This window comes from Protopterus annectens, chromosome 2.part1, assembly GCF_019279795.1.
Source record: "Protopterus annectens isolate FY-2018-M chromosome 2.part1, PAN1.0, whole genome shotgun sequence".
Taxonomy (NCBI): Eukaryota; Metazoa; Chordata; order Ceratodontiformes; family Protopteridae; genus Protopterus; species Protopterus annectens.
In genome coordinates this window covers 354,031,648-354,051,845 of record NC_056729.1, presented here as the reverse complement: position 1 = coordinate 354,051,845, position 20,198 = coordinate 354,031,648, and the positions used below count along the sequence as shown (strand labels likewise).

The 20,198-nt window shown below is 43.1% G+C and overlaps 1 protein-coding gene across 1 annotated transcript in view; it reads left to right on the top strand.

The window, feature by feature from the left end:
- The window catches only part of HASPIN (histone H3 associated protein kinase), a 1,280,677-nt gene that overhangs the window by 356,189 nt on the left and 904,290 nt on the right, over positions 1-20,198 (top strand). Inside the window, exon 3 of the mRNA XM_044063451.1 lies at positions 75-267. Within this exon, the coding sequence (XP_043919386.1) occupies positions 75-267 (193 nt within the window). The remainder of the gene's footprint in view (positions 1-74; positions 268-20,198) is intronic.

Genomic DNA, 20,198 nt, shown 5'->3' with positions numbered 1-20,198 from the left:
AAGTGCTTCTAGAAAATTTGCCTCTGGCAACATTTCCAGGCTTGATGTAGCTTTTTTTTTTCCTCTCTTTTAAGGTATTTGAAGGTATCTCGAGAGGTGGTGTTTTGGGAATTTTCACGCCTGGAACAATGCAGAAAGCAGGCCTCCATGATTCATTTTTTTGCTCTCCTTCTCCCAGTAATTGCCCTCTAGAATTTTCACAGCTTCTTTCCTCCCGTGGATGGTCCAGGTTGAAAGCCTCCCTCTCAGTCCACAATAAGAAGAAAGGCAAGTAGATGATTTTCAAATTTTATTTAGATTTCTCAGAATGTTTTAGTGCGTTGCTTCAGTATTTAAGATCCTAAAAAGTAATGGGTGATTGCTGAGACAGAATATGCACAATGTAGTTAGTGACTATACTTTTTGCTGTTTTCAGATATCATTGCACAAAAAAATAATTCTTTATCACATATTTGTTCCCCTATTTTAAGAAGTGTCATATTTCAGAAGACTGGTTTAAAGGAAACACAAGATTTTCAAATTCTGTAGCTGAGTATTTTTAAAAAGCAAAAACTTGAAGTAAACGATCTCTCAAGAAGGGCTGAGTTTGCTATTTGCCATATTTAGGAACCTCAAAATATGCTGTAATCTTTTAAAACAGCTTATTGCCATTAAATGTACTGCAAGTTGTCTTTCATTGCAAGTTGTATTTTAGCTGCAGTTTACTTTTGCTGGTGTTCACTGTTAAAAAAGGTTAGCAAATCATTATGCCTCTTGGTCTGATCACATGCATCTTTCAATGTATTTGTGATATAAGAAACCTCAAAGTGGCATGTTTGTTTTTGTTTGCTGGATCAGGCCAGTGACTCCCTTCCCTAACTGACCCATTCATTATTCCACCGGAGTAAGAGCCCCTGGCTTGTTTATTCCCTAGTGAAGGTAAGAGTCCAATGTTAGATTGGGCCAGTCTGAAGATCCTGTGAACTTCCCTATGCCAATCCCCTTGGCAGCCTTAGAGGGCCACTGTAGCTTCCTTGGGAGTGAATGCATGCTTCCGTTCATGCACAGTCTCTCAGCCAGGTGGCACCCCTCTTGCAGAGTGGGCACTGTAAGCTGTCAATATTGTAATGATAAATGTGCCGTTCCCCCCAGATGGGCAACCTGATATTAGATGCTGACTCCACTCCTCACCTGCTTGGTCCTTCTAACTTCCCTACTGCTAGTTGTCCATATGTCATCTTGGGTGCAGTCAAGGCTTTATCCTTGTGTACCAGGTGGTTGGGTATATTTATTTTACCTGCTTCATTGCCTGTTAAGTACTCTGTTAAACCTCTTAATTGCTCATTAATTGACATATTTTATTTGATTTGTCTTACTTTGTTGAAAATATTTACCTGTTTCTTCTAGATGCATGTTTTGCAAGGAAGCCAGATGAATGCATACATTTTATATATTAGTGCATATATCTCTTGAAATGAGCCTGATCATTGACGGACAGCAAAGCACATTGGATTGAGCACTCACTAATAGGAATGTGGAGAGCTCTCAGCCTGTCTCTCTGCTGTAAAAAAATTCACTTTTTTTCTTTCGTTTTACATAGCTAATTTAGTTTTTCAAAATTTTCCAAGTGCCACTAAGTGACTCTGAAACAGACTTTATCTGCTGTCCAAGGACCCTAGTTAAATTACATTTTAAAATGGGAAATTAACATCAACTGACTTGCAAATTTATGCTTGGTGACAGCCTTGAGCTGCAAGATGACAGAGCTAGAAAGCTCTTGTGAAATACTTAAGATGCTCTTAAAGACTGTTACCCAGTCTTGCAGGTTATGCAAGAATCACCTTTAAAATTCTTTCACGTGAATAATACCACGCAACTTGAGGAAGAAGATTCTAGCTGAAAAGTACCCGACACCTTTCAACAGTACTTATTGGGTGTATTTTGTGGATATTCCACTCTGCTGTCTAAAGTTGTCAATTTTTCTCTTCAGTTTCAGTCCTTGGATGTAGGGTTTACTTGCCTCCTGCTGTTTTGTGCTGTGACATTAGCTTTGGATGAGAAATGTACACTCTTTTCATAGTACTTGATATTTTTCTGCTATTTGCATTATTTGATCTTGAGTGTGTTGTGTAGTTTGGGAAAATTCCCATGTTCGAAGAGCATGAAGTATAAGTCATCAGTGTTGATGTGGCCACCAAATTATGAGCCAGGACCAGCTGCCTCGGAGAGGAGCATTCCATGTAGCAGTATTTGAATGTTCCAGTTTTTATTTTTTACTGTTAGGTAATGTGAGAGGGGGAAAAAATTTAGTCCTGTCTTGCATTTGTTTAGATAGTGAGTGGCAGTTGAGAAGACTCAGATAGTTGCCAGTGGAAAGACTCCTTGCATCATCCCAGATCACTGTGACAGAGCATCATGACAAAGTTAAGGTTATGAAGGGCATACACTGTCAGAACCATTTGGAGGCAAGTCCATCCTGCAGGTAGCCTTACAGGTGCCATCTGTTATTGGTTTCCCTTCAAGTAAGGAGAAGACAAGCTTGCATCTGTCTTCTGCTTTGGTAGTTGATGCTTACTTGGAAAGTACATCCCAGGCAACTACTTTGAGGGAGAATGTCCTTGGGTGTCAAAACTGACTTTCTTTAGTCATTTAGCTGGGTCTTGGCAGTGACTGGCCTGCAGTTAGTGACTGTGATTCCAGTGTCCCACAACAAATGTCTGACTTTGAAAAAGAGGACTGTTTGTCTAGGACCTCCTATTGGGTTGTCCATGGTACAGATTGTGAAGGGTCTTTCAGGGAGTCCCATGCCACAGCTCACAAGCCCTTGAAATTAGGCAGCTAGCTGTTTGGTGAGCAGAGTCATATGTAGTCTCATTACTACGTCACAGATGTTCATCGTGCATACAGCTGCAGTCATAACAGATGGGTTCTCCTGCCATCAGGCGGGTCCTCGGTCGGCCGAATTCCAAAGTCTAGGTCCGGCATCGGTTGTTGTCGCTTTCTTTCCTGACGTCAGTGCGACAGGGGTATGTAAGACACAGCCGACGCCATTTTCTTCAGTCTTTTTTGCCGCGGGGTGCCCGAAGCAGAAGCAGTTCGCAAGTGCCGGTCGGCCAGCTCCTGAAATTACGAAAATTTGGAAACCGAAGTCTTCTTTAAAGCTAATTACCCCGTTAGGGAAACTTTTCTTGCCTCAGACCGATGTCAGACAAAGTTAACAATTGTATTTCTTGTGGAAAGCAAATACCGCATAAGGATTTCCATTCCCTCTGTATACCTTGTTTAGGCCCAGACCACGACGTCTCGGGCTGTCGCTTTTGTGCTACTTTCAATAAACGCACTATTAAGCACTTTTTTGGTAAAGCTTTTAATTATAAAATGTCGTCGGAGACTCCGACTACTGTTTTGTCCAAAAAACGCAAGGACAAAGACTGACACGCGAGGTCCGCGGTCTCCACCGACACCGCGCCAAAACCGGCTACACGTGCTCCGGTTCTCAGCGAGGCGCCTACGCAGCCCCTGACTACCGACGACACTTCTCTGGCAGTGTCTTCTGTAACCGAGACCGCAGGTTCCTAGGCCCATACCCTGACTACAGCTACCGAAGCCACTGTGAGTGTTGAGCCTCTTAATGTGGACAGGTCCACTTCCACCCATGGTGTATTCAGACCTTGTTCCTTTTCCATAAAGGCCTTTACTAAGTCTAAATCAGCCATGCGTTCCAAGAGGCCTGTTGCACAGGGCCCATCTCCAGGCCCCATGCCTAAAAAGCAGATGCTCAAAATGGCTGAGAATTTAATTACTCTTATCAGGGGTTCCCAACCCCCGCCGGACAAGAGACCCAGAGTGGAGGAAGATTATCCTTCTTCTGACCAGGGCTCCATTATTTCAGAACATTCTGATGAAGAGGAACATTCGTACTCCCCTTTTGAAGTTTCTGATGCAGAGCAGTCCATCCCTTCTGTATCCCCCCCAGAGGACTTTTCTTTCGGGGAAACCTTGCACACCTTGAGGGAACACTTCCATTGGGAAGGCCAAGATTTTTCAGATTCCAAGAAAAGGCTTAGGGAATTTCTTTTGCTACCTCAGCACAGACCTCTGGCAATACCTCCTGTCTTGGACATTCTTGATGATGTTTACTCGGAGGCTTGCCTTAATCCAGATTCCCTACCTCCTGCCCCAGTCAAGCCTGATAGGTACTACAGAGTTCCTAACTCACCAATTTCTTTACAAAAGCCATAATGCTGACCCAGAAACCATTTCTCAAGGCCCCAAGGGAATGAAGGTCTCTACTGCTAAGAATCCATTACCTTCCGAGAGAGAGTCTAGATCCTTAGAAAGGTGGGGGAAAAAGGTATATACCTCGGCCACCCTAGCCATGAGGGCCTTAAATTGTCAGTTCCATATGCTTAAATAGCAGTTTCTGTTATCACAATTAAAGAATAAAATGTCACAACCTGAACAACCAGATTTGAAGGAGTTGCAGGATATGATTCATAGTGCAGAACAAGTGGGTAAACACACCTTACAATGTGGCTATGATGCTCTAGAGGCCTCAAGTAGAGCTGCTGTTACAGGATCAGTCATTCGTAGACATGCCTGGCTTAGGGAACAAACCTTGCCTGATCATGTTAAGGCTAAACTGCTAGATGCTCCTTTACAAAAGGATGTATTATTTGGTACTAATGCTGAGGACATACTACGGAAAATGGAAGAAAAAGCTAAATCTATGCAAACTGTCAAAGCTTTTCTACAGGTACAACCACCACGTTTTAGCAGAAATTGGCCTTCAAAAAACTGGTCCTTTCCAGCCACGGACAAGCCCCAAAGAGGTAGATACAGGCGCACAAGGGGCAGAGGACAATCTCAAGGATCATATAGAGGCAGACAGTGGCAATCTCAAGCACCAAGAGGTGGCGAAGACAGTGCACAACAATACAGGAAACAAACCCAATGACTTTCCCCTTTGCATGCCAAGCAAGGCTCAGGTGGCAGCACCCTTGGGAGGAAAGCTGGCATTATTTTCAAAAAATTGGCATATTGTCACAAAAGACAAATGGATCCTGGACATTATAAACAGAGGCTACAGATTTCATTTTCATGCTCTTCCAAAAATGAGAGGCATGCCGAACCTGCCACACAATCAAAGGGCAGAGGCTCAAATACAAATTTCAAAGCTCATGGACATGAAAGCTATTCAAGAGGTACCTACTCACGAACAAGGTCAAGGTTTTTATTCCAGACTATTCCTGGTACCAAGGAAGGGAACGGACTGGAGACCCATTTTGGACTTATCCATCCTAAACACATTCCTACTCATACCAAAGTTCAGGATGCTCACCTTACAGCAGCTTCTTCCCATGCTGGGCAAGGAGTCTTGGCTGGTAACATTGGACCTCAAGGAGGCATACCTGCATGTCCCAATCAGACAAAGCTGCAGAAGATACCTCAGATTTCTTGCAGGTTCAATCCACTATCAATTCTCTGCATTGCCCTTTGGCTTATCTACTGCACCCAGAGTATTCACGAAATGCCTGGCATCAGTAATTGCCTACTGCAGACTTCAAGGGATACAAATTTACCCTTATTTGGACGATTGCCTGATCCAAGCAGACAGCAAACACATACTTCTGGAACATCTGGCTTATGTAACACGGTTATTGCATTCTCTGGGATACACAGTCAACAAAGAGAAATCCAGGCTAACACCATCTCAGAAAATAATTTTCCTGGGTGCCAACCTGGACACAAACACCCAGATGGCCTATCTCACGCCAGAAAAACAGGGGCAACTAACTCAGTACTTCAAGATGCTAGCAATTTGTACCAGGCTAACTGCAAGGAAAATCCTGCAGGCTCTGGGCTTCATGGCATCTTGCATTCTTCTAATCCCATGTGCAAAGTTGCATATGAGGAAACTTCAATGGTACCTAAAAAAATCTATGGTCTCAACACAGCCACAGTTTGGAAACAATATTACCACTAATTCCATGCTTGCAAAAGGAATTTCTATGGTGGGCCCAAGCATGCCTAACAAACACAGGTCTACCATTGTGCAAGCCTCAAGCAAATCAAGTCATCACAACAGACGCCTCAGACTACGCCTGGGGGCCACACATGACAGACAGGTGCATTCTGGGCAAATGGTCCCAAAAGGAAAAGCACCTTCACATCAATCAAAAGGAAATGCTAGCAGTGATAAATGCAATTACAGCTTTCAAGGACCTCCTGCATCCAGGGCAATTATTGATGAGAACAGACACCACCACAGTAATGTGGTACATAAACAAACAAGGAGGAACACATTCATACCCCCTGTGCAGGCTGGCCATATCACTTTGGAACATGGCTCTGGAATGGCAAATCGAGCTTCAAGCACGGTACCTGCCAGGTTTGGAAAACACGCTGGCAGACAATCTAAGCAGAAATATGACAGACCCGCACGAATGGAAGTTGCATCCTCAAGTATTTACAAAGATAATCCAAGCGTGGGGAAGGCCAGACATAGATCTCTTTGCCTCCCACAAGAATCATCAATTGGCAAAATTCTGCTCAAGGGCATTTCATCCAAAGGCCTGGAGAGTGGACGCCCTTTCCTTCAGTTGGGCAGCAAGGACAGTTTACGCCTTCCCACCTTTGCCTCTACTGCCCAAGGTGCTCTTGAAAGCAAGAGCAGACAGACCAAAGATGATACTGATTGCTCCAGACTGGCCAAGACAACACTGGTACCCACTCCTGAGGAGTCTAACACATTCTCTTCCCTGGACCCTACCTCTAATGCCTCTTCTCCTGACTCAGCACAGCTACAAAACTCTTCACAGTCAGCTGAAAACACTCAATCTGGCTGCATGGAAAATTCCTTAACACCACAACAGACCCTACTCTCCAAGGAGGTGCAGGATGTCATTTTGGAGGCCAGAAGGCCATCTACTAGAAAAGCTTACTCCACAAAATGGAAACGGTTTTTAGCTTGGAATGAGAAAAAGGGCCAGGATCCTAGAAAACTGAATTTGCCTCAGATATTACAGTATCTAGCTGAGCTGTTGAACAGTGGACTTTCATTTTCCTCCATCAAAATCCATGCCTCAGCCATTTCTGCAGAATACAACACTGATCCACCCTTATTCTCTCACCCACTCTTAAGGCAGTTCCTCAGAGGGGCTAAGAATATAAGACCCGCAAGGAAACAACCAATACCAGCCTGGGATCTTAATTACATTCTAGAAAAATTAACATTGCCTCCCTTTGAACCAGCTGCCTCAACAGATTTGCAATATTTGTCCTGGAAAACAGCTTTCCTTCTGGCTATTACCTCAGCTCGTAGGGTCTCGAACTACAAGCCCTCATGGCTGTGCAGCCCTTTCTCATCTTCCATCAGGACAGGGTTTCCTACGAACCAACCCGTCATTTATGCCTAAGGTAGTATCCAGGGTAGCTTTAAATCAGGCCATACACTTACCTACCTTTTACCCCAATCCTCAAAACAAAGGGGAAAGGCTGCTACATTCCTTAGACATCCATAGACAGCTACGTTACTATTTGGACAGAACAAAGCCTTTCAGGAAATCAGAACAACTCTTTGTGTTCTATGCTGTAGGAGCTCAAGGGAAGCCAATTTCCAAACAGACAATTTCAAAATGGATAGGCCACTGCATACGGTTTTGTTACTCCTTTCATGGCAAATCTGTACCTACAGGCATCAGATCCCACTCCACAAGGGCCACAGCTACCTCTGCAGCCTTCCTCAGAGGTGTCCCTACAAAAGATATTTTGGAGGCAGCCACTTGGAGTTCTGCGCATACCTTCACTAAACACTACCACCTACCTTTATACTCCAAAACTAGAGCAGGCTTTGCCACTGCTGTGTTGCAGGGCATTCTGGCTCCTCCCAGTTCCACCTAGTGCCTACCACCCTGTGCGTAGCTTTCGGATTCTACCCATTTGTTATGACTGCAGCTGTATGCACGATGAGCATAGTACAGTTTTGTACCTACCATAAATGTAGATGTTCGAGTGCTAATACAGCTGCAGTCCAGGTTTCCCTCCCTCCTTCCCCTCTGGGTACAGGCCTAGTGGCTAACTCCTCATCTTACAACCTGATTGGGTTAATCCTCTATGGTGTATTTGCTTGCAACTACTGATTTTTGATTATATTGCATTGCATGATTATATATAATTTTTATATATATATATATATATATATATATATATATATATATATATATATATATATATATATATATTGCCTTCCTTCTGGGGGCACCTGACATCTGGGGCAAGATAGACTGAAGAAAATGGCGTCGGCTGTGTCTTATATACCCCTGTCGCACTGACGTCAGGAAAGAAAGCGACAACAACCGACGCCGGACCTAGACTGGAATTTGGCCGACCGAGGACCTGCCTGACGGCAGGAGAACCCATCTGTTATGACTGCAGCTGTATTAGCACTCGAACATCTACATTTATGGTAGGTACAAAACTGTACTATCTCCATTGTCAATCATAGATAATCAGTTAACTGCTTGATAAACAGTGTAAAGCCTCAGACAGGGTGTGTTCTCTTCCACATCGGAGCTTCTGTCTTTCAGCTTTCTATATTCTAGTTCTTCCAGGTGATTCATATGCTAAAAAAAATCTTTCAGCTGTCCTGATTCTGCTTCCAAGGGCGGAATAGTTGAGTCCCTTTTCGCAGTTTCTGAAGTGGACTACTAGGCACGCCTCTGTGCTGTCACAATTAAGGCAGAAGCCCCTGGCACATGCCTACATCGAATGGGTTAGCTAAGGCAAGCTTCCTTGGGCATTTACTTTTGGCGTAGAGCCTCTCGGTATAGTCCGACAAGAACTGGTTGAGGGTGTTCCAAAGAAAATGTTTGACATATATACACACACCAGTAAATAGTATTGTGCTTGCGACAGTAGTCTGTTGTGTACTGCACAGAAGTTATAGAAACATCAGCACTCCAGACCTTATGTATGTTTATTAAGACTGCTATCAAGACGTAGTGCCAGAGAGTGGAGAAGTATCTGCGAGAACTGAAGAAATGGTACCTCCTATACTGAGCCAGCAGATATTGTCAACATACTGGCCGACGGATTCAGTGCCAACTTTACCCCTCTCTCCCCACCTAAAGGACCAATCACAATACTGGAGGAATGCCAGATACCCAGCATTACTGCAGCACAGGTTAAAGCTGCATTGTCCAAGGCCAAGAATACAGCTTCCATGGGACCCGACAATATCCCTGGATGTGTTCTACATGAACTACAAAATGAACTGGCACCACATCTGTGCCCTGTTCAATCACAGCCTCACCTCAGGCTTTGTCCCTACCGAATGGTGCACTGCTACATTCATCCCTCTCCATAAAGGGGGAGTGACTACAGACCCTGGGAATTATCACCATATTATCCTGATGAGTCTGATATGTAAGGCCATGGAGCGCGTCATCCTGGACCTAATTAACAATGATATAGGGAATCTCCAAACTATAGATCCCATGCAATTTGGTTTTGTGAACATTAGATCATGCCTGCTCAACCTGGTTGACTTCTTTGAGTCGGTCAGCAGTGCTGTAGATGAGGGCAAGGCAGTTCATACAGCCTACCTCGATCTGGCCAAGGCCTTTGATACCATTCCCCACTCAGGAATTATTGATAAACACACGAAACTAGGCATCAACCCCTATATCATTAGGTGGGTTGCAAATTGGCTCACTGATAGAACCCACAGTGTGAAAGTAGCGGACTCCAAGTCAGACTGCCGACCAGTCACGAGTGGAGTCCCACAGGGATCGGTCCTGGGTCCTCTCCTGTTTGGCATCTACTTCTCAGAAGTCCAGGCCAACATGGAGGGACTCTGGCTGACCAAGTTTGCAAACAACTGGAAACTGGGAGCCATTATTAACTCCCCAAGTGTTGTAGACATCCTTCAGAAAGGCCTCACTGAGACCAGTGACTGGTGTCGAAACCATGGCCTTAAACTTAATGCCAAAAGCTGTGTGATCATCCCCTTTGGGAAAAACTCAGTTCCCACTAATTACCACATCGATGGGAGCCCACTGAACACTGAAGGCATTATAAGAGATCTGGGGACACAGGTTGACACCAACCTGTCCTTTGACCACCACATTGCCACTGTGGTCAGAAAGTCCTGTGTGGCACATCTCATTACCAAGGGTTTTGCATCCAGGAAGGAAGAAAGAGGTCATCATCTCTGTCTACTCTTCCCTCATTAGGGCAATCATAGAATATAATGCCCAATTTGGCATGTACCTCACTAGACACATGCAACAGCTGGAAAGGTCACAAAAGTACCTCATGAAGAGGATCCTAGGCCTTAAACACATGTCCTACATGGACAGACTCAAAACTCCAGCTATTCTGTCTCATATTGTCTACTAAGAGGCAATCTCTGCTTCACTTACAAAGCCATGTCTGACCCAGCTCTTTTAGAAATACTACATCTAAAGAAATCCCAATCCATCTGCATCACACGCTCTAGAGACCTCAACCTCATTACCTTAATCAACAGAGCAGGCTGGAGGGACAGGTTCATAACCCAGAGATGGCTCATAATGTTCTTCATGTTTCACTGTTGCAGTCATCACATTTGGGTTATCTGCTTGCAGGTAGCCCTCAGCTGGCCTGAATACCAGAGTCTGCAGATTTCTGCGTTGGATGCTGTCGCTTCTTCCATGATGTCATGTCATCAGGAGTATAAAACATGCAGCCGATGCCAGTACACCTGTCTTTCTTGCCGTGTGGTGCCCGAAGCAGAAGCAGTTTGCAGGTGCCAGTCGACCGACTCCTGAAATTTTCGTTTTTGAGTTTCAGACCTGAAGTCTTCAAAAAGATAAGTACTCTGTTGGGGATTCTTTTTTCTTGCTCTAACCAATGTCCGAAAAAATTAACAATCGTCTTGCCTGTGGAAAGTAAATACCTAATACAGATTTTCATTCTTACTGTCTCACCTGTTTAGACCCTGACCACAACGTCCCTCGCTGTCGGTTTTGTACCTTGTTCAATGCCCGAACTATTCATCGTCGGGCTATTTTTGTAGCTAAATACTTACGTTCTCGATCTCCGTCCTCCGAAATGGCTTCGTTAAGCCATCCAACTACCGATCTTCTGAAAAAATGTAAGGATAAAGACAGACTGCATTGGTCCAAAACTGCCGACGACACTTCCAATAAGCTAGTCGCCAGTCCGCCGGTACACAGCGAGGCGCTTTCACAGCCCCTGATACCCGCTACTACAGATTTGCAGGCCTCTACTGAGACCCATCTGGAATCCAGTATGCTGCGAGATGCTTCTTCAACTATGGAACCTGCGGATGTCTCTACCTTGGATGGGTCCAGAGCCGCTCTGCAGGCACCGGCTTCTGAGGGTGTATTCAGGCCTACTGATTTTCATATCAAACCGATGACTTTGTTTCAAGCTAAGAATACCGAATTCCTCAGGCCTAAAGCTCGCACTAAGCCTAGAATACCGACGACCAAAGCGCAATCACAGGCCCATATGCCTCAAAAACAAATGATTAGAATGGCTGAAGACCTTATTACCTTAATTAGGGGAAGTCAGCCTTCCCCCTCTGAGACCTAGAACTGATTTTCTTTCTGATACTTCTGATCAGGAATCTGATCTCTCTCTTCCTTCTGTCTACCAGGATTTACCCTTATCTACTTATGAGGATTCAGATACAGAGGATTCCATTCCCTCTGCTTCCCCTCCAGAAGATTTTTCTTTTGGTGAAACTTTGCATACCCTTAGGAGGGAGCATTTCCACTGGGAAAACCAGGACTATTCTCAGTTCAAAAAGAGACTTGGGGAATTTTTAAACCTGCCTCGAAACAGGCCTCTAGCTATCCCTGTTGCTCTGGAGATTGTAGATGATGTTTTCTTGGAATCCAGCCTTACCCCAGACACTTTGCCTCCAGCTCCCAGGAAACCTGACCGATACTACAGAGTACTTGACTCTCACAAATTCCTTTTCAAGAATCCTACTGCGGATCCAGAAGCCATTTCCCAAGGACCAAAAGGCATTAAGGATACTACTGCCAAAAATCCTACCCCTTCTGATAGGGATTCTAGAGCTTTAGAGAGATGGGGTAAGAAGGTATATACTTCTGCTACTTTGGCCATTAGAGCTTTAAATTGCCAGTTTCATATGTTAAAGTATCAGCAGCATATTATGGGATTAATTAAACAGAAAATTATGTTGATTCCTGACTGTGCTGAACACAAAGATTTACAAGAGTTAATGCATTCTGCTGACCAAGTAGGTAAACATACTTTGCAATGTATTCCAATGCAGCTCCAAGTGTTGGTCAGTTGAAAAAAATCCCAGCGCTAATATGGACAAGTTAAAAAACGTTTAATTCAGATGAAAAAGTAGAATGAAATAAAATACGATAAAATATGTTAACAGCATAAACTACTAAACCACTAAGCGCTTTCACCTGAAAGGAAGTCAGGCATCATCAGAGTGTTAAAACAATTTGGTCCCACTCCAATTACAGACCCTAGTTTCACCACCATTTTCTGGGGGAAAGTTCAGTGGACATTTTTACTAGACAGGACTTGAGTTTCTGCTTCCATGGACAGTTTTTAGATGATTCTGTAGTTTGTACTATTGATCCTACTGGATTAAATTCCAGTTTAGATAATGAATTGATTTGTACTATGGTGAAAACAAATAATGTATGTCTCTACAATTTTACTGATTTGGAGTTGACTGACAACCATTTGTCATTGTTTGGGAAGGGTTTTACTTTTGTACCTAGTTTTAGGAATGACACAGCGAGACTGTTGGTTAACCTTAGACTGTATACAAGACAGTTGAACCTACAAATGTATTTTTTTTAAATCATAATTTGTGTTCTGAACAATTACTAGGTCCAAAAAGAAAAAGTACCTTTATTCCCCCAACTCATCCTTACATCCACACCTTTGAATCTATGTGTGAAGCTCAGATTAGAAGGTTGAGCAAATCGCATGACCACTTTCCGGATAACATGAACATTGGTGAAAAGTTCTGTTTGAAGCAATTGACTACCTCAAACAAGTTAAGGGTCATGAAACCGGATAAGGGTGGGGGTGTGGTTATGTCTGCTATTGATTATTCTGACAGAATGACAATTGTACTGAATGATGTCAACACTTATCACAGGATATCACTTAATGAGATGCATATGGCATACTCTAAAATTGATTGGCTTTTGTATGAATTGGCTTATGGATGGGATTATTGACCAAGATGAACACCATTATTTACAGGTAGATCAGCCTGTGACGCCTATAATCTTCGGCATTCCTAAAATCCATAAATGCCAGAATAATCCACCATTTCGCCCAGTTGTGTCAGCCAAAGGCTCTAAGACTGAAGCCATGGCATCGTATGTTGATTTTTATTGCAAAAATAGTGTTAATTTTTTCCACACATTTTGCGTGACTCTTGGCACTGCCTAGATGTTATTAGACAGCAACATTTTGAAGAGACACCCACTATGGGTCACCATTGATGTTATTAATCTTTTTTCTGTTATACCTCAGTTAGAAGGCCTTGATTTATTTAGATCATGTTTGGACAACAGAGGTGGTTTACATTCTGTTAAAAGATCTCTCATTGTTGACCTTATGGAACTTATTTTAAATAATAACTTTTTGGCCTTTGAAGGTGAACTCTATAAACAGGTCACGGGAGTTGCTATGGGGGCAAAATGTGCACCTATTTATGCCAATTTGGTATTGGCACAATGGGAACTAGATAAGTTTTTTTCATCACCATTTATGCAACATGTGAAACTATACCTTAGATATTTGGACGACATACTAATTTTTTGGAGGGGCTCAATAGATTTGATTCCCACTTTTATTGATTACCTTAACAATACTACGAATTTTTTTAAATTTACATTCAAGGTACATGGTCATATATGTAATTACTTGGACATTTTACTACATATCAAAGATGAACAAGGTGAATTAACTATCGAGTCAAGTATTTTTCGTAAAGAAACATACTCAAATGTTTTTTTACATTTTCAGAGTTTGTCACCCATTGTTTCAAAAAAGAAATGTTTTTAAGGGTCAAATGGTAAGACTATCTAGACTCATTAGCACTGATTACCATTATGCAAATGAAACAAAAGTGTTAATGGATATGTTTAGAGAAAGAGGTTACCCCTTAGATCTTTTCGACAGAATTAAGAAGGAAGTTTATGTTAAAAGACATGTAACATTCAGGCCAATGCTACACAGTGGCCTACCCAAGTCTAATAACGAACTGAGTAAAGACATTTTTTCCCCTGTCCATGGGAAACATAAGAAAGCTATGATTTTGCCTTTTAATGGTCACTCTGATACAATAGTTAACATTTTGAGAGAAACTTGGTCATACGATGGACAATGAAAACCACACAGATTATAGGGAATACACCACTTATTACATACAGTAGGGGGGCCGAATTTGAAGGAGTTGTTCGAAAGAGACAACTCCAACAATGGGCCTTATAAAAGTTCATCTATGAGCAAGTGTGGTTATTGTAGTGTATGCAAGTTTATTAACAATGGCCCATATGTGACAGTTACGAACTTTTATAGGACTATCAAATGTCCTGGGCATTGTAACTGTAACACTAAGAGGGTTATTTACATTGCTACCTGCCTAAGTTGTTCCCGTTTTTACATAGGGAAGACCATTAGGAAATTAAGGCTAAGAATCCTTGAACATGTTAGGGACATTAAGAATAAAAAGATGACTAATTCCCTTTATTTACATAGTTTGACCTGTGCTAATTTTAATAAATTCCTATTTTTTATCATTGACAGGATTCCTGACAATGATAGAAATGGTAATTTCAAGATTATATTAGAGATGAGGGAGACCTTGTGGCAACTGAGATTAAATGCATCCAAACCCCCAGGTATAAATGAGTATATTTCTATGGCAAGTATTCTAAAATATAGATCTCTTTTTATATGAATTAGATATTTTATATAAATTAGATATACAATATATATATAGACACATGTAAATATTTTTTATACAAGTTTACTTATATAGTTGAATAAATTACATTTTATTTATTTATATATTCAATATTGATTTATTCATTAATCACCTAATATAATATTTTATTTACTTATTTAGTTTATGGACTGTGTCTGAAAAGAATTGATGAATTATGTGCATACACAAATATTTATAATTATAAATATAAATCAAATTTTATTTATTCTTTAAATTAGTAAGGGTGTTTTAAGAACAGGTTGCGTTGTGTGTTTTTCATCTTCCTTTTTCAAAAGGGTTCTGACATTAATGACATAGTCAGTACTTTTTACTGATAGGTTTGTTACAAAGGGCGGGATGTTTTGAACTTTATATCAGCTGGTTGGTTAACAAATTGTTTTAACACTCTGATGATGCCTGACTTCCTTTCAGGTGAAAGCGCTTAGTGGTTTAGTGGTTTATGCTGTTAACGTATTTTATCGTATTTTATTTCATTCTACTTTTTCATCTGAATTAAACATTTTTTAACTTGTCCATATTAGCGCTGGGATTTTTTTCAACTGACCAACACTTGGAGCTGCATTGGAATACTTATTGGTTTGCTGTTGTTTTTTGTGCATACTTTGCAATGTGGTTTTGATGCTTTAGAAGCCTCTTGCAGGGCTGCTGTCACTGGGTCTGTACTTAGAAGGCATGCTTGGCTTAAGGAACAAAACTTGCCAGATCATGTTAAAGCTAAATTACTGGATGCACCCTTACACCAAGAGCACCTTTTTGGCAGCAAAGCAGAAGTCGTCCTCAAAAGGATGGAGGAAAAGCTAAATCTATGCAAACTGTTAAAAATTTCTTACAAGTATAGCCACCTAGATTCAGTAGACATTGGCCTTCAAAGAACTGGTCCTTTCCAGTCCCTTCCAGGCCTTCTCAATCCAAACCCAGGAGTAGCAGACCACCAAGACTTCAGTCTCAGGCTATGCACAGATCTAAGCAGTGGGGGGCCCCCACTTCCAAAACAGGGAGTAGTAAGCCACCCCCTTATGGAAAAATGGCACAATGACTTATCCTTAACTCTACCAAGCCTTGCACAACTACCTGCTCCCTTAGGAGGAAAGCTCGCCCTGCATGCAAAAAACTGGGAACTCATTACCCAAGACAAATGGGTCTTAAACATAGTTACCCTAGGATACAGATTCCAATTCCACTCACTCCCAACGACAAGTGGATGGCCGGACCTCCCCCCAAACCAGTGGGTGGAGGCCAAAAAACAAATGCTCTCTCTCCTCAGTATCAGGGCTATTCAACCTGTCCCAGTAGAACAAAGGGGACAAGGTTTTTATTCAAGACTGTTCTTGGTCCCCAGAAAAGAAAACTACTGGCGTCCTATCCTGGTGGTTCCAAAATTCAAAATGCTAACTCTTCAGCAGCTTCTTCCTATGCTAGCCAAGGATGCCTGGCTGGCAACCCTAGACTTAAAGGAAGCTTACCTGCACATCCCAATAAGGGAATCCTGCAGAAAATTCCTACACTTCAGGGCAGGCTCCATGCACTATCAGTTCTCTGCACTTCCCTTTGGCTTATCTACTGCGCCCATGGTATTCACAAAGTGCTTAGCTCCAGCCATTGCATTTTGCAGGAAGAGAAATATTCAGATTTATCCATACTTGGACGATTGCCTGATTCAGGCAAGAGAGTCAGGACTTGCTATTACAGCACCTGGCATTTGTAAAGAGATTTCTAACTTCACTGGGGTACATCATCAATGAGAAGAAATCGCACCTTTTACCCTGCCAACAGATTGTATTCCTGGGAGCAAGCTTAAACACAACTTCCCAGATGGCATTCCTCACTCCAGAGAAAAGTTCTTTTGACAGCCTATTGGCCACAAAAACCCAGCTATCTGCAAGGAAAATCTGAAAGCCCTGGGGTTCATGGCCTCTTGCATTCTGTTAATTCCATATGCAAGACTGCATATGAGGAAACTTCAGTGGTATCTAAAAGGTCTATGGTGTCAACATTCTCAAGACCTGGAAACAATGATTCCTATCATTCCTTGTTTAAGGACAGAGGCCCTTTGGTGGGCAGAGGCCTGGTACCACACAACAAGGGACTCCCTTTCACTCTACCCCCTGCCGCACAAACCCTAACAGACGCATCAGACTATGCATGGAGGGCTCACATGGCAGGGCAGTGCATTCAGGGCAAATGGAACCCAAAGCAATTGCACCTGCATATCAATCGAAAAGAAATGGTAGCTGTACAGAATGCTCGGACAGCCTTCAAAGACCTTATTCTTCCAGGACAACACCACAGTTATGTGGTACATAAACAAGCAGGGGGGAAACCCATTCCTGCCTACTCTGCAGACTAGCCATGGCTCTGTGGAACACAGCCTTGAGCTACCAAGTGAACCTACAAGCTCAATTCCTGCCAGGCAAAATAAATTCACTGGCAGATGACTTGAGCAGAAATTTCATGGACCCACACGAATGGAAACTGGAACCCAAAATATTCAAGCTCTTTAGGAACAAATGGGGGACACCAGAGGTGTAGACCTGTTTGCCTCCCCTCAGAACTACTAATTGAACAAATTCTGCACCAGAGCTCCCCACAGTCAAGTTTGGAAAGTGGATGCCCTGTCCTTTACTGGGAAAGCCTCTCAGTTTATGCCTTCCCCCTCTGCCTCTCCTCTCGAAGGTTCTACTAAAGATCAAACAGGACAACCCAAGGACAATGCTGATTGCACCAGACTGCCCACGCCAGCACTGGTACCCCCTTTTGCGCAACCTGACAGTGCTACAACCTTGGCATCTGCATCAGACCCCTTCCCTGCTGTCCCAGCAGATGGGCCAGATTCTGCACCCTCCGCTTCAAACCCTGAACCTTGCAGCCTGGCTAATTCCCTGAGTTCACCTCCAGCAACCCTCAGTAAGCAGATGCTGGATGTCATTTTTGAGGCAAGGAGGCCTAGTACTAGGAAATCCTATTCAGAAAAGTGGAAAAGATACTGATGTTCATCGTGTTTCACTGTTGCAGTCATGACTGTAGGGTTCTCCCCTGCCGGCAGGCAGTCCTCGGTCGGCCTGAATCCCAAAGTCTGGGTCCGGCGTCAGCTGCTCAGCCATGCTCCCTGACGTCAGAGTGCCAGGAGTACAAAGCTGGCAGCCGACGCCATGTTCTCCAGTCTTTCTTGCCGTGTGGTGATAGCAGTTCGCAAGTGCCGGTCGGCTGACTCCTGACCATTTTTTCCTACACTACTTCAGTCCGAAGACTTTCTTCTCCTACTCAAAGCTAAGTACCCTGTTGGGGAAACTTTTTTCTTGCTCCAGTCCGATGTCAGAAAAAGTTAATAATTGTATTTCATGTGGGAAGCAAATACCTCATAAGGATTTTCATTCTTACTGTATTCCTTGCTTAGGCCCTGACCACGACGTAGCTAGTTGTTGGTTTTGTGCTAGATTTAATCAACGTACGATTAAACGAAGGTACGATTTTGCATTTCATTACTTCAGTAGGCGTTTTAATTACAAAATGTCGTCGGACACGCTTCCGGCTACCGGAGTTCACAAACGACGCAAGGATAAAGACAGGCCTCCGAGGTCCAAATCAGACGATATTGTACAAGCACAGCCAGCTTCAGGTTCGGCCGTCGTCAGTGAGGCGCTTTTACAGCCACTGTCGTCGGCCATTTCGGAACCGATGGCCGAAACAGACTCCCATGAGGAGCCAACTAGGCCTATGAACATTTCAATTGTAGGACCTTCGGACAATGCTCCTTCGGATGGGTCCGGAGCCGCTGTGCAGGTACCGGCTTCCGAAGGGGTTTTCAGGCCTACTCAGCTTCTGATAAAGGCAAAGCCAAAGGCAAAGACTCCTTCCAAATCGAAGACTACAGCCCAGGCCTCTTCTGATCCGGGACCCAAGTCTCAGAAACAGTTACTTAAGATGGCGGAGGACTTATTTACTATGATTAGGGGTTCACATCCCCCTCCAGATAAAAGGCCAAGGCAGGAATTGTATTATGACTCCTCTGATCAGGCTTCTGTTTCTTCAGTTTCTTCTTCTGACCAGGATTATTCTTTCCCTCCTTATGAGGATTCTGATGCTGAGGAATCCATTCCTTCAGCTTCTCCCCCTGAGGATTTTTCTTTTGGGGAAACTTTACATGAAATGAGGGAACATTTTCACTGGGAAGGACAGGAGTACTCGGAATCTAAGAAAAGACTTGGGGATTTTCTTCTTCTTCCCCAACATAGACCCCTGGCTATCCCTCCTATTTTGGATATTGTGGATGATGCTTTCTCGGAGGCTAACTTAACTCCTGACTCTCTTCCTCCAGCTCCTGTTAAGCCAGACAGATATTATAGGGTTCCTGATTCCCACCAGTTTTTATACAAGAATCCTACTGCTGATCCTGAAACCATTTCTCGGGGCCCTAAGGGGGTTAAGGCCGCTTCGGCTAAAAACACCATTCCCACTGAGAAGGATTCCAGATCTTTAGAAAGATGGGGCTAAAAAGTGTACACTTCTGCAACTTTAAACTGTCAATTTCATATGCTGAAATACCAGCAATTTCTTCGGTCTGTTTTGAAACAAAAGCTAACTTCCATTTCATCTTGTGCAGATGATAAGGAATTACATGATTTAATGCATGCCACTGAACAAGTAGGGAAGCATGGTTTACACTGTGGTTTTGATGCCTTGGAGGCTTCTTGTAGGGCTGCTGCCTCTGGCACAGTCATTAGAAGGCATGCTTGGTTAAAGGAACAAAACTTGCCAGATCAAGTTAAAGCTAAGTTATTGGATGCTCCTGTTCAGCATAATGTTTTGTTTGGATCTAAGGCTGAAGAGGTGATAAAGAAGATGGAGGACAAAGCAAAATCCATGCAAACGGTTAAGGATTTCTTACAAGTACAGCCACCCAGATTTAGTAGGAATTGGCCTACTAAAAATTGGTCCTTTCCCAATTCAGACAGGCCTTAGAGGGGTAGATACAGACGCTCCCGAGGAAGGCCCCAAACGCAAGCCTCTTGTAGACCAAGACAGTGGACTGCTTCCACCCCTAGGGGAGGAGAGGACAGGTCGCAAGCTCATAGAAAACAGGCTCAATGACTCCCTCTGTTGGGCTGCAGGAACTTCTTGCCTGGAAGCCCCTCTCGGAGGAAAACTTTCTCTTTTTCACCTAAATTGGACTCATATAACCCAAGACAAG